An 11954-nucleotide genomic window follows, 5' to 3' on the forward strand; every position below is an offset into this window, starting at 1 on the left:
TGCAATGCTTCATTTCCCCTCTTCCTCTGCCTTGAAGCAGTGCTGTTCCCCAGGCACTTTATTGCAGACATAAAGATGTTGGTTGCATATCAATTAAAGATTCTGCTACATTTACCTATCTACCCCCCTCTCCTTGAAACATAGAAATTAGGTGCAGGAGTAGAGGCCATTCGGCCCTTCGAGCCTGCACCGCCATTCAATATGGTCATGGCTGATCATCCAACTCAGTATCCTGTACCTGCCTTCTCTCCATACCCCCTGATCCCTTTAGCCACAAGGGCCACATCTAACTCCCTCTTAAATATAGCCAATGAACTGTGGCCTCAACTACCCTCTGTGGCAGAGAGTTCCAGAACTCCTGTTTTCCCTTTGTCACCAAATAACCAGGGCGCAGCGGGTAGAGTTGCTGCCTCACCGCGCTGGCGACACGGGTTCCATCCCGACTACGGGTGCTGTCTGTACGGAGTTTGCACGTTCTCCCCGTGACCTGTGTGGGTTTTCTCCGGGTGCTCCGGTTTCCTCCCACACGTGCAGGTTTGTAGGTAACTTGGCTTTGGTAAGTTGTACATTGTCCCTAGTGTAAGATAGTGCTAATGTACGGTGTGAATGCTGGTCGGCGCAGACTCGGTGGGCTGAAGGACCTGTTTCCACGCTGTATCTCTAAGTCCAACGTCTAGTTTAATAAACTAATACCTAGTCAATACCAATTCAAAATTAAACACATTATTAAAATAATACTCAAATAAATTGCTGAACTGAGTTTCTGTGATAAACAATTCATCTTTTGTCCAAGTCTAGTTTAGTTTAGAGATACAGCACAGAAACAGGCCCTTCAGCCCACCGGATCCGTGCCGACCAGCGATCCCCACATATTAACACTATCCTACACACACACGGGACAATTTTTACATTTACCAAGCTAATTACCTTATAAACCTGCACGTCTTTGGAGTGTGGGAGGAAACCGGAGAAAACCCACACAGGTCACGGGGAGAACATGCAAACTCCGTACAGACAGCACCCGTAGTCGGGATGGAACCCGGGTCTCTGGCGCTGTGACGCAGCAACTCTACCCGCTGTGCCACCGTTGTTGTCAGAAGCAGTCTCCTGGCTTGTTGCTTGTTGTGGCGTCTGTAACAGATTAATGACATTGATACATCACACACCATGCAGCTGATGGCTGTACATCACATCATCACTGCTGCTGTGACCATCTTGAAGCTGCTTCAGTGTTTAAGGGCCTGATGGCCTCATTTAATTGTTTAACCTTGAATAATCTTTGTGTGTGAGACCATGTTGCAAGGTTGTTGCCGATTACCAATCACCTAACGTGGAGCAGTGGCCTGTAATTAGTGCTAACTTCCAGATGTTTCAACCACTAACATTTCCGCTCGGTGATAAATCTACATGGGGCTGCTTTGTTATTGTTTCTGTGCTTCTCTGTGTATAAGCCTGGTGGCAACATGAGCTTGGGTCCCATGTTCTACATCAGTGAGGGCAAATTGATCCATGAATCATAACTCGCTATCAAAGTGATAGCTTGGATAATAATTCATTAGTTCCATTCAGTTCTCAGTTTGTGACTTCTCTTCACATCGTAGACTGGCTGCCTTGGATATTATTTTAACTGTGTCTGATCATTGAAAATAATTGGGTTAGGTTTTTGACACTGACGGGCTGCTGTGATGTATTCTAATTGGTTTAGGTAGACAACACAAACATTGTCGCTACAAAATGCTTGTCCACTTTGTACATTTCTGCAGAAAAGCAGCGGTCTTCTGCCTGACAATAAAACCATCGCCAGTGAGCTGAAGGACCTGCCCGAGCTGAAGAAATACATGAAGAAAGTCATGCCTTTCGTTGCAATGATCAAGGTAAATGCCTGTCACCTGCACAGGTGCGCCCAGGTGAGGTCGAGCATAGCCCCGACCTCCACTACCTCCTCTGGCAGCTTGTTCCATACACTGTGTGATAAAGTTACCCCTCCAATCCCTACTAAATCAGTTCCCCTTCACCTTGAACCTGTGTCCTCTGGTCCTCGATTCCCCTACTCTGGGCAAGAGATTCTGTGCATCTACCTGATCTATTCCTCTCATGATTTTATACCCCTCTATAAAATCACCCCTCATCCTCCTACGATCCATAGAGACCCAGCCTGCTCAACCTCTCCCTATAGCTCACACCCTCTAGTCCTGGCAACATCCTTGTAAATCTTCTGTGAACCCTTTCAAGCTTGACAATATCTTTCCTATAACATGATGCCCAGAACTGAACACAATATTCTCAATGCGGTCTCACCAACGTCTTATACAACTGCAACATGACCTCCCAACTTCTATACTCAATACTCTGACTGATGAAGGCCAAAGTGGCAAAAGCCTTTTTGACCACCTTATCTACCTGCGACTCCACCTTCAAGGAACCATGCACCTGTACTCCTAGATCCCTCTGCTCTACAACACTACCCAGAGGCCTACCATTCACTGTGTAGGTCCTGCCCTTGTTCGATGTCCCAAAATGCAACACCTCACACTTCTCTGTATTAAATTCCATCCACCATTCCTCCGCCCACCTGGCCAATCGATCCAGATCCTGCTGCAATCGTTCACAACCATCTTAACTATCTGCAAAACCACTCACATTTGTATCAGCAAACTTGCTAATCTTGTACAGGTACAGACATTTAGACTCAATAGACAATAGGGGCAGGAGTAGGCCATTCGGCCCTTCGAGCCAGCACAGCCATTCAATGCGATCATGGCTGATCATCCCCAATCAGTACCCCGCTCCTGCCTTCTCCCCATTTCCACTGACTCTGCTATCTGTAAGAGCTCTATCTAGCTCTTTCAATGTTAAAACCATCCCCAGACAGAGCACACTGTCCCTTCACGCCAGGACCCTCTGGATTACAATTACCTGAGTTACAGAAATCAGATTTTATGAAAATTCATCTTTAAGATATTCTTCCGGCTGGTAATGAATAATAAAATGTCCCCTGGAATCCATTTATGACTGGACACAGTAGATATTCCATTAGTTTAATTATGGGGAGTGTAATAGTGAGTACAACATGTGGAGGGACACTGTATGGGTTACTAAAGAAAATAGAGTTTCTGATTTACAAACTGTTCCCAGGAACGGGACCCTTACGTAATCCAGAGAAAGCCCATGTCTTGTTTGACCTGCTTTGTGGTTGCTGATGTGTCTCCTTGGATTTCAACGTCCTGCACTTGATGGTAAAATAACTGAGAAGAGAGGTTCTGATACTACTCAGAGCAGGGGAGTTACAAAGGAACGGACCAGTCTTGGTCACGTGTGTGACCAAAGAGATGGGGGAGGGGGGGGAGAAACTGTGGAATACCATATAACCATATAACACGGAAACAGGCCATCTCGACCCTTCTAGTCCGTGCCGAACACATAATCTCCCCTAGTCCCATATACCTGCGCTCAGACCATAACCCTCCATTCCCTTCCCATCCATATAACTATCCAATTTATTTTTAAATGATAAAAACGAACCTGCCTCCACCACCTTCACTGGAAGCTCATTCCACACAGCTACCACTCTCTGAGTAAAGAAGTTCCCCCTCATGTTACCCCTAAACTTCAGTCCCTTAATTCTCATGTCATGTCCCCTTGTTTGAATCTTCCCTACTCTCAGTGGGAAAAGCTTTTCCACGTCAACTCTGTCTATCCCTCTGATCATTTTAAAGACCTCTATCAAGTCCCCCCTTAACCTTCTGCGCTACAAAGAATAAAGCCCTAACTTGTTCAACCTTTCTCTGTAACGTCTCTGAAAGCATCACAGGTCTGTTGTTTGGTATTGTATATATGATTCGTGTTTTTCTTTCGAAGTTTATCGTGTGAAATTTGTATGTTATGCTGACAATGTTTGTTTTTGGGGTCCGAGGCCCAATAGGACTGGTCACGTGTGTGACCTCAGACGGAAGCACTTTTTTTTCATAACTGTTTTATCTCACAAACTGTGAATTTTCCAGAGCTAGAATGTTCATATCTTTAGCAGACGTGCATTATAGTTCAGCAGGTGGTGCTTCCTTTGTGTGATGCCGTCTGGTCACGTGTGTGACAGTCCGGTTCACTTTCCAAAGAATGGGCCATTGACCCTCTGAAAGAGATGACCTTTGGAGATTCTCTCTGAAGACGGGTCTCCACCCGAAACGTCACCTTTTCCTTCGCTCCGTAGATGCTGCCTCACCCGCTGAGTTTCTCCAACATTTTTATCTACCTTTGATTTTTCCAGCATCTGCCGTTCCTTTTTAAACCTTTGGATGAGGTCATTTAACACAATTTAAGAATTTATGCAAAGATAAATAAACTTCCATGCACAGCACTTATCGTAAATGAGTGTAGAGTCACGCGGTCTGGAAACAGGCCCTTCAGCCCAACTTGCCCATACTGACCAGCATGCCCCATCTACACTAGTCCCACTTGCCTGCATTTGGCCCATAATCCTTCTAAACATGTCCTGTCCATGTATTTGTCCAAATGTTGTGATGGCATCTGCCTCAACTACATTCCATATACCTGCCAGCCTTTGGGTGAAACAATTGCCCCTCGGGTTCCTATTCAATCTTTTCCCCTCTCACCTTAAACCTGTCCTCTTGTTCTTGTTCTTGATCCCTCAACTCTAGGTAAAAGACTCTGTGCATTCACCCTAACTGTACCTGAACCCATGTATATCTTGAAGCAGTTTAACCTCTGTGTATGTGCTCCTTTCACACTCCTGTGGTTTAAGCTGCCCAGTTTTATTTCCAGGGGAATAGATGTAGATTTGAAGTGGAAACAAGCTGACCATTTCATTTAACCATTCACCTTGAAACTGGTCTGTGGCATTTATCCCAAACATTGTCAGAGTCAAGGGCCTGTCTGTCCCACTCTGTGCCGGCATCATTGACTGGCGTATCAGGGTCATAGAAACATAGAAATTAGGTGCAGGAGTAGGCCATTCGGCCCTTCGAGCCTGCACCGCCATTCAATATGATCATGGCTGATCATCTAACTCAGTATCCCGTACCTGCCTTCTCTCCATACCCCCTGATCCCCTTAGCCACAAGGGCCACATCTAACTCCCTCTTAAATATAGCCAATGAACTGGCCTCGACTACCCTCTGTGGCAGAGAGTTCCAGAGATTCACCACTCTCTGTGTGAAAAACGTTCTCATCATCTCGGTTTTAAAGGATTCCCCCTTATCCTTAAGCTGTGACCCCTTGTCCTGGACTTCCCCAACATCGGGAGCAATCTTCCTGCATCTAGCCTGTCCAACCCCTTAAAAATTTTGTACGTTTCTATAAGATCCCCTCTCAATCTCCTAAATTCTAGAGAGTATGAACGGTGAACGATGTTGAACTTTTCAAAATCCAGCGGCGAGAAAATAAATGTAGCGACACTGGAGGAGACGGCGCGCGGCAATACGTGGTCACGCTGCGTCACTGCCGCATCACGCCGCAACTTTATCGGTGACCTGATACATCAGCCGAAAGTCGCTGAAACAATTGCCGTGGGACAGCACCTTTAAGCTCCTTTTGTTCCAGAAGTAGCAGTTAGTAATATCTCAGTCGGGAATATGACGATTGTTTTATTGTTGTAGGAAAACCTGGAAAAGAACGGGCCTCGGGTTCTGGACTTGGAGCTGGAATTCGATGAGCGGAGTGTCTTGATGGAGAATATCGTCTACCTAACAAACTCTCTAGAGGCAAGCTAATGTTGGCCGCAACAATCCAGTTGTGTGATCAATTTTCATGTTCATCATTTATAGGAGCAGAATTAGGCCATTCGGTCCATCTTCCCATTCTGATCTATGGCTGAATCTATCTTTCCCTCTCAACCCCATTCTCCTGCCTTCTCCCCATAACCCCCTACTATTCAAGAATCTGTCAATCTCCGCCTTAAAAATTGGCTCCCATTGACTTGGCCTCCACATATAATATCCGTCAGTGTGCGTGTGTGTTAGTGTGTGTGATGAATGACCCATCCCAGTGAAGTGGTGCTGAGGGTGTGTGTGTGTGCGTGTGTGTGTGTGTCCCCGTCTCCCCCCATCCCAGTCAACAGTGAAGTGCTGAGGGTCAGTGTGCGTGCGTGTGCGTGTGATGAATGACCCATCCCAGTGAAGTGGTGCTGAGCTCTGGTTTCCCTTCCCCACAGTTGGACCACATTGATGTAAACTTTGCATCAGAGGCGGATGATAAGGTGCAGGAAGAGTGCTGTCCAGGAAAGCCTTTCTGTGCATTTCGAACTGAGGTAAGAGTTGCTAATGGGAGGTGACTCTGATTATTTATGCAGGGGAGTGATGGTCACCTACGCACAGGGCGGTGCAGCGGGTAGAGCTGCTGCCTCACACCGCCATTGACCCGGGTTCCATCCTGACTATGGGTGCTGTCTGTACGGAGTTTGCACGTTCTCCACGTGACCGCGTGGGTTTTCTCCGGTTTCTTCTCACACTGCGAAGACGTGAGGATTTGTAGCTTAATTAGCTTCTGTAAATTGTGTAGGATAGTGTTAGTGTGCAGAGAACACTGGTCGGCACGGACTCGGTGGGCCGAAGGGCCTGTTTCCAGGTTGTATCTCTTGTTTCTCACATACAGTGTGTGATGGGCACCCTCTCACATACAGTGTATGATGGGCATCCTCTCACATACAGTGTATGATGGGCATCCTCTCACATACAGTGTATGATGGGCACCCTCTCACATACAGTGTGTGATGGGCACCCACTCACATACAGTGTGTGATGGGCACCCTCTCACAGTGTATGATGGGCATCCTCTCACATACAGTGTGTGATGGGCACCCTCTCACATACAGTGTATGATGGGCACCCTCTCACATACAGTGTGTGATGGGCACCCACTCACATACAGTGTGTGATGGGCACCCTCTCACATACAGTGTGTGATGGGCACCCTCTCACATACAGTGTGTGATGGGCACCCTCTCACATACAGTGTGTGATGGGCACCCTCTCACATACAGTGTGTGATGGGCACCCTCTCACATACAGTGTGTGATGGGCACCCTCTCACATACAGTGTGTGATGGGCACCCTCTCACATACAGGGTGTGATGGGCACCCACTCACATACAGTGTGTGATGGGCACCCTCTCACATACAGTGTATGATATCGGGCACCCTCTCACATACAGTGTGTGATGGACACCCTCTCACATACAGTGTATGATGGACACCCTCTCACATACAGTGTGTGATGGGCACCCACTCACATACAGTGTGTGATGGGCACCCTCTCACATACAGTGTGTGATGGGCACCCTCTCACATACAGTGTGTGCACCCTCTCACATACAGTGTGTGATGGCACCCTCTCACATACAGTGTATGATATCGGGCACCCTCTCACATGTGTGATGGGCACCCTCTCACATGCAGGGTGTTCTGCTGTAATCCCATTTTGGGAGAAATAATAGATTTGACAACGTTCCTTGTGGATGGAACGTTGTCAAATCGTTGGCATGAAGAAAGACCATGGTCCTTTCCACATGGTGTATGGTGTGTGCCCCAACATGACTCATTACCACGTCATGGTCAAGGCTCGTCCTCCTGTGTACTGGCAACGAAACAAGGACATTCTTACTTGCTGTGCCTCAACGGGCCCATAAACACAATCGCACACTGATAAATATAGAATCATACATCATATGATCAATTAATAACTGTAATACAGCAAAACAAAAGTCGGTAGTGCAACCACAGACACAGTCCACAGAAGATCACAGTGGCTGAGGTTAGTGTTGTGCAGTGTTCAACAGCCTGATGGTTGTTGGGAACCTGGGGTGGTGTGGTGTGGGTGTGGGTGGGGAGTGTAGGGGTGGGGTGGTGTGGTGTGGGTGGGGGAGTGTAGGGGGGTGGGGTGGTGTGGTGTGGGTGTGTGTGGGTGGGGGAGTGTAGGGGTGGGGTGACGTAGAGAGGACGGTGTGGGTCAGTTGGGGCGTGGGTGGGGTGATGACGTGGAAGGGTGGTGTGGAAGTGTAGGGGTGGTGGTGTGGGAGTGGTGGTGTGGGTGGGGGAGTGTAGGGGTGGTGGTGTGGGTGAGTGTTGGTGTGGGTGGGGGAGTGTAGGGGTGGTGTGACGTAGAGGTGTGGGTCAGTTGGGGTGTGGGTGTTGTGATAATGTGGAAGGGTGGGGTGGTGTGGGTGGGAGTGTGAGGGTGGGGTGGTGAGGTGGGGTGGTGTGGGTGTGGGGTGGGGGGGGTGGTGTGGGTGGGGGGAGTGTAGGGGTGGTGTGTGGGTGGGAGTGTAGGGGTGGTGTGGGGGGGGGTGTGGGTGGGAGTGTGAGGATGGGGGGAGTGTGGGTGGGGTGGTGGTGTGGGTGGGAGTTTGAGGGTGTGGGTGGTGTGATGTGGGTGGGAGTGTGAGGGTAGTGGTGTGGGTGTGAGTGTGAGGGTGGTGTGAGTGTGATATTTGAACCGTGCTGTGTTTGAAGATGTGTGGCCAGTGTTGAAGCCGTATCTGGAAACAACATTTGACTTGTTGCTCTGGTGCTACTTGGCAGCCCGGTGTTTGTGTGTTCTTGGTGAATCCACAGCCAGCCAATGGCCACTTCTCCACAAGGATGGAGATCAGGCAGGGAGACAACAAGGACACTGTCATCCGCAGACTGATGAAGATGGACAAGGGCATTAAAGGTACCATAGAATGCAACCGCGATGTCACTTCCTAGTTCCACCTTGCGCCAAACAGCCTGCAGTTTCATTGTTATCCCCATTGTTACCGGCTCTAAAGCATTGTCCATTCTCTCCCCTTGGTAAGAGGAAAGGATATGCACTGTGTCAATACACAATAGGTGCAGGAGTAGAGGCCATTCAGCCCTTCCAGCCAGCACCGCCATTCAATGTGATCATGGCTGATCATCCCTAATCAGTACCCCGTTCCTGCCTTCTCCCCATATCCCCTGACTCCGCTATCTTTAAGAGTCCTATCTAGCTCTCTTTTGAAAGTATCCAGAGAACCGGCCTCCACCGCCCTCTGAGGCAGAGAATTCCACAGACTCACAACTCTGTGTGAAAAAATGTTTCCTCGTCTCCGTTCTAAATGGCTTACCCCTTATGAACAGGTGACTGGAGTTCTGCCAAGGTGATTTCTCCTTGGTTGGCATGCATCTTTACAAAGCAGAACCACTATGATTAATAAAATGGAATATACCGGAGTTGGGCAGCTGCTTGACCCACTGAGTTGCTTCCTCCAGCACATTGTGCCTTTCTGTGTGATTAGATTAATTTAAGGAAATGTGATTGTTAGGGGGAACATTTACACACAGAAGATGGTGGGTGTATGGAACGAGCTGCAGGAGGAGGTAATAGAGGCAGCAACGATCACAACATTTTAAAAGGTATTTGGACAGGTACCGGGATAGGACTAGCATAGATGTGTCGGGCCGAAGGGCTGCATGGAAAGGAAATATATAGAATGGGCCAAACGCAGGAAAATTGGAATGGGACAATTTGGTTGGCAGTTATCAGTAATGGGAGAGTCTTGGACCAGAGGGCACAGCTTCAGAATAAAAGGACGTACCCTCAAAATGGAGCTGAGGAGGTTTCTTTAGACAGAGGGTGGTGAACCTGCAAAATTCAATGCCACAGACAATGGTGGAGGCCACGTCATTGGGTATTTTAAAGTGTAGATTGACAAATTCTTGATTAGTATGGGTGTCGTGGGTTATGGGGAGACGGCAGGAGAATGGGGTTGAGAGGAAAAGATGATTGAATTGCGGAGTAATCTTGATGGGCCGAATGGCCTAAGTCTGTTCTATGTCTTATGGTCTTCTGGCATTGAAGAGTTGGGCTGAAGGGCCTGTTTCTGTGCTGCATGAATCTGCACTGGCAGCTTGAAGGAATGAGAAGAGAAAACCTATTTGTACTGTTGTTATAACCAGACTGTCAATGTTTAATTGCGGGTCAGGCAGCATCTGTGGAGAACATGGATAGGTGACGTTTCACAGAGTGCTAGAGTAACTCAGCGGGTCAGGCAGCATCTGTGGAGAACATGGATAGGTGACGTTTTGGGTCGAGACCCTTGTGCAGACCCGAAGCATCACGCATTCCTTCTCTCTAGAGCTGCCGCTGAGTTACTCCAGCACTTTGTGTCTTATCTTCGGTTTAAACCAGCATCTGCAGTTCCTTCCTACACCATGTTTAATTGTGAGCTGGAAGAGTACGAGGGGTTTACCTTTGTGTTGCAGACGTGAGCAGAGTGAAGCTGCTGAGGTTCGTGGAGCCAGCGATGGGTCCTCGACAGGTGCCCGTCCTGGGCAAGGAATGTGTTGGCAAGCTGCCCGTCTCTGACAAAGCATCCTTTCACATTGACCTGGCTGCAAAGACCATCCACCTGACTGACAACGGGGTGAAGCTTGGCGTGGGCGACACCTTGCTCTACCTGGTACATTGATGTTCACCTGAGTACATCTCTGTGTCTTCACCTCCATTGGCAGCTGAGATACATCCATTGCTCTCGGCCTAACTGCGATGACCTTTGTTTTTATTGCTGCAGAATGGACTGCAGTTGTCCATTTGTAAATGAACAAAATAAATTCATTAATATATATTATTGCTATTCCCAGTTTGTTGTCCCGTGGTTTGACACCGAGCGTTTTATTCTTCAAATGAAGACAAACTGTCAATAGATACAGGGTTTGCACATACAACACACACTCTTGCTCCAGATTTAGTCTTGTGTCGTGTGGGAAGAATTACTTATTCAGTTTAAGAATAAGGGGTCGGCCATTTAGGACAGATGAGGAAAAACATTTTCACTTAGAGAGTTGTGAATCTGTGGAATTCTCTGCCACAGAAGGCAGTGGAGGCCAATTCGCTGGATGTTTTCAAGAGAGAGTTAGATTTAGCTCTTTGGGCTGATGGAATCATGGGATATGTGGAGAAGGCAGGAACGGGGTACTGATTGTGGATGATCGGCCATTGAGGAGGAGGAGCCACCTTGGGGAACGGCTGCTAACCAGCAGCCGTCCGTTTAATTCATTTTTTTTTTCAGTTTTTAGTTAGTTTTGTTCGTCGTTTTTTCGGAGAAATGGACTTCTTATTGTGGGGGGAAGGAGGTAACCTTACTTCTAGGTCCCTACCTGGTCGGTGAGGCAGCTTTTTCTCTGGGCTGCCCGTCGACCCGTCCTCGTGGCCTGCGGGTCTGCGGAGCGGAGCGGGCGGCGCCGACATTAACATCGCGCTGGAGCTCCAACTCGGTGCGTCCTTGTCGGCTTCCGAAGCCGACAATCCCCTGCTAGGAAACGGCCGTTCCAGGTGGCCCAGCCGCTGAGAGGACTCTCCCGACCCCGGGGCAACAGCACCCAGCTAGAACGGCCAGGAACATCGGGCCTCCGTAGAGGCAACAGTGGTGGCCTCAATAGGCCTGACTTTTGGGAGAACTGGGGTTGGGGACTGCACATTGTGCCTTCCCCCACAGCGGTAACCACTGTGGGGGGGATGATTTTTCTGTGTGTAAGGTACTTTGTTAGTCTGTGTCCAAGATGGCTGTCGGAAGGGAGAGTGGACGCTGGCACGCTTTAGCTGCCGCTGCTCTCCACATTGTGTTTTTTTTTGATTTTTTGATTTTGTGTCTTTGGAACGATTTCTATCTTTAATTTGTGTATTGATGATGTCCTTATTATTTATTTTTCTCCGACTATGTTTTTTTTCTCTTCTGTTTAATCTTTGTAAGGTGTCCCTGAGATTTGAAAGGCGCCCGAAAATAATATTTATTATTATTATTATTATGATCATATTGAATGGTGGTGCTGGCTCGAAGGGCCGAATGGCCTACTGCTGCACCTATTTTCTATAGAATAGAATAGAATAGAATAGTTTCTTTATTGTCATTGTAACATGAGCCAAGTACAACGAAATTTAAAAATGTCAGCCAGTCAGTGCACCATTCAAACATTTCTAAAAGCTAACGATACATACAAGGT

At 47.9% G+C, this 11954-nt stretch overlaps 1 protein-coding gene across 1 annotated transcript in view; it reads left to right on the plus strand.

Moving 5' to 3' along the window:
* lars1b (leucyl-tRNA synthetase 1b) overlaps positions 1-10577 on the plus strand; it is a 54656-nt gene extending 44079 nt beyond the window's left edge. The window contains exons 28-32 of the mRNA XM_055643345.1: positions 1764-1874; positions 5613-5717; positions 6167-6262; positions 8532-8664; positions 10218-10577. Of these exons, the coding sequence (XP_055499320.1) occupies positions 1764-1874; positions 5613-5717; positions 6167-6262; positions 8532-8664; positions 10218-10423 (651 nt within the window). The 3' untranslated portion in view covers positions 10424-10577. The remainder of the gene's footprint in view (positions 1-1763; positions 1875-5612; positions 5718-6166; positions 6263-8531; positions 8665-10217) is intronic.
* Positions 10578-11954: the final 1377 nt, after the last annotated feature.

The sequence above is a fragment of the Leucoraja erinacea genome, chromosome 11 (genome assembly GCF_028641065.1).
Source record: "Leucoraja erinacea ecotype New England chromosome 11, Leri_hhj_1, whole genome shotgun sequence".
Classification (NCBI taxonomy): Eukaryota; Metazoa; Chordata; class Chondrichthyes; order Rajiformes; family Rajidae; genus Leucoraja; species Leucoraja erinaceus.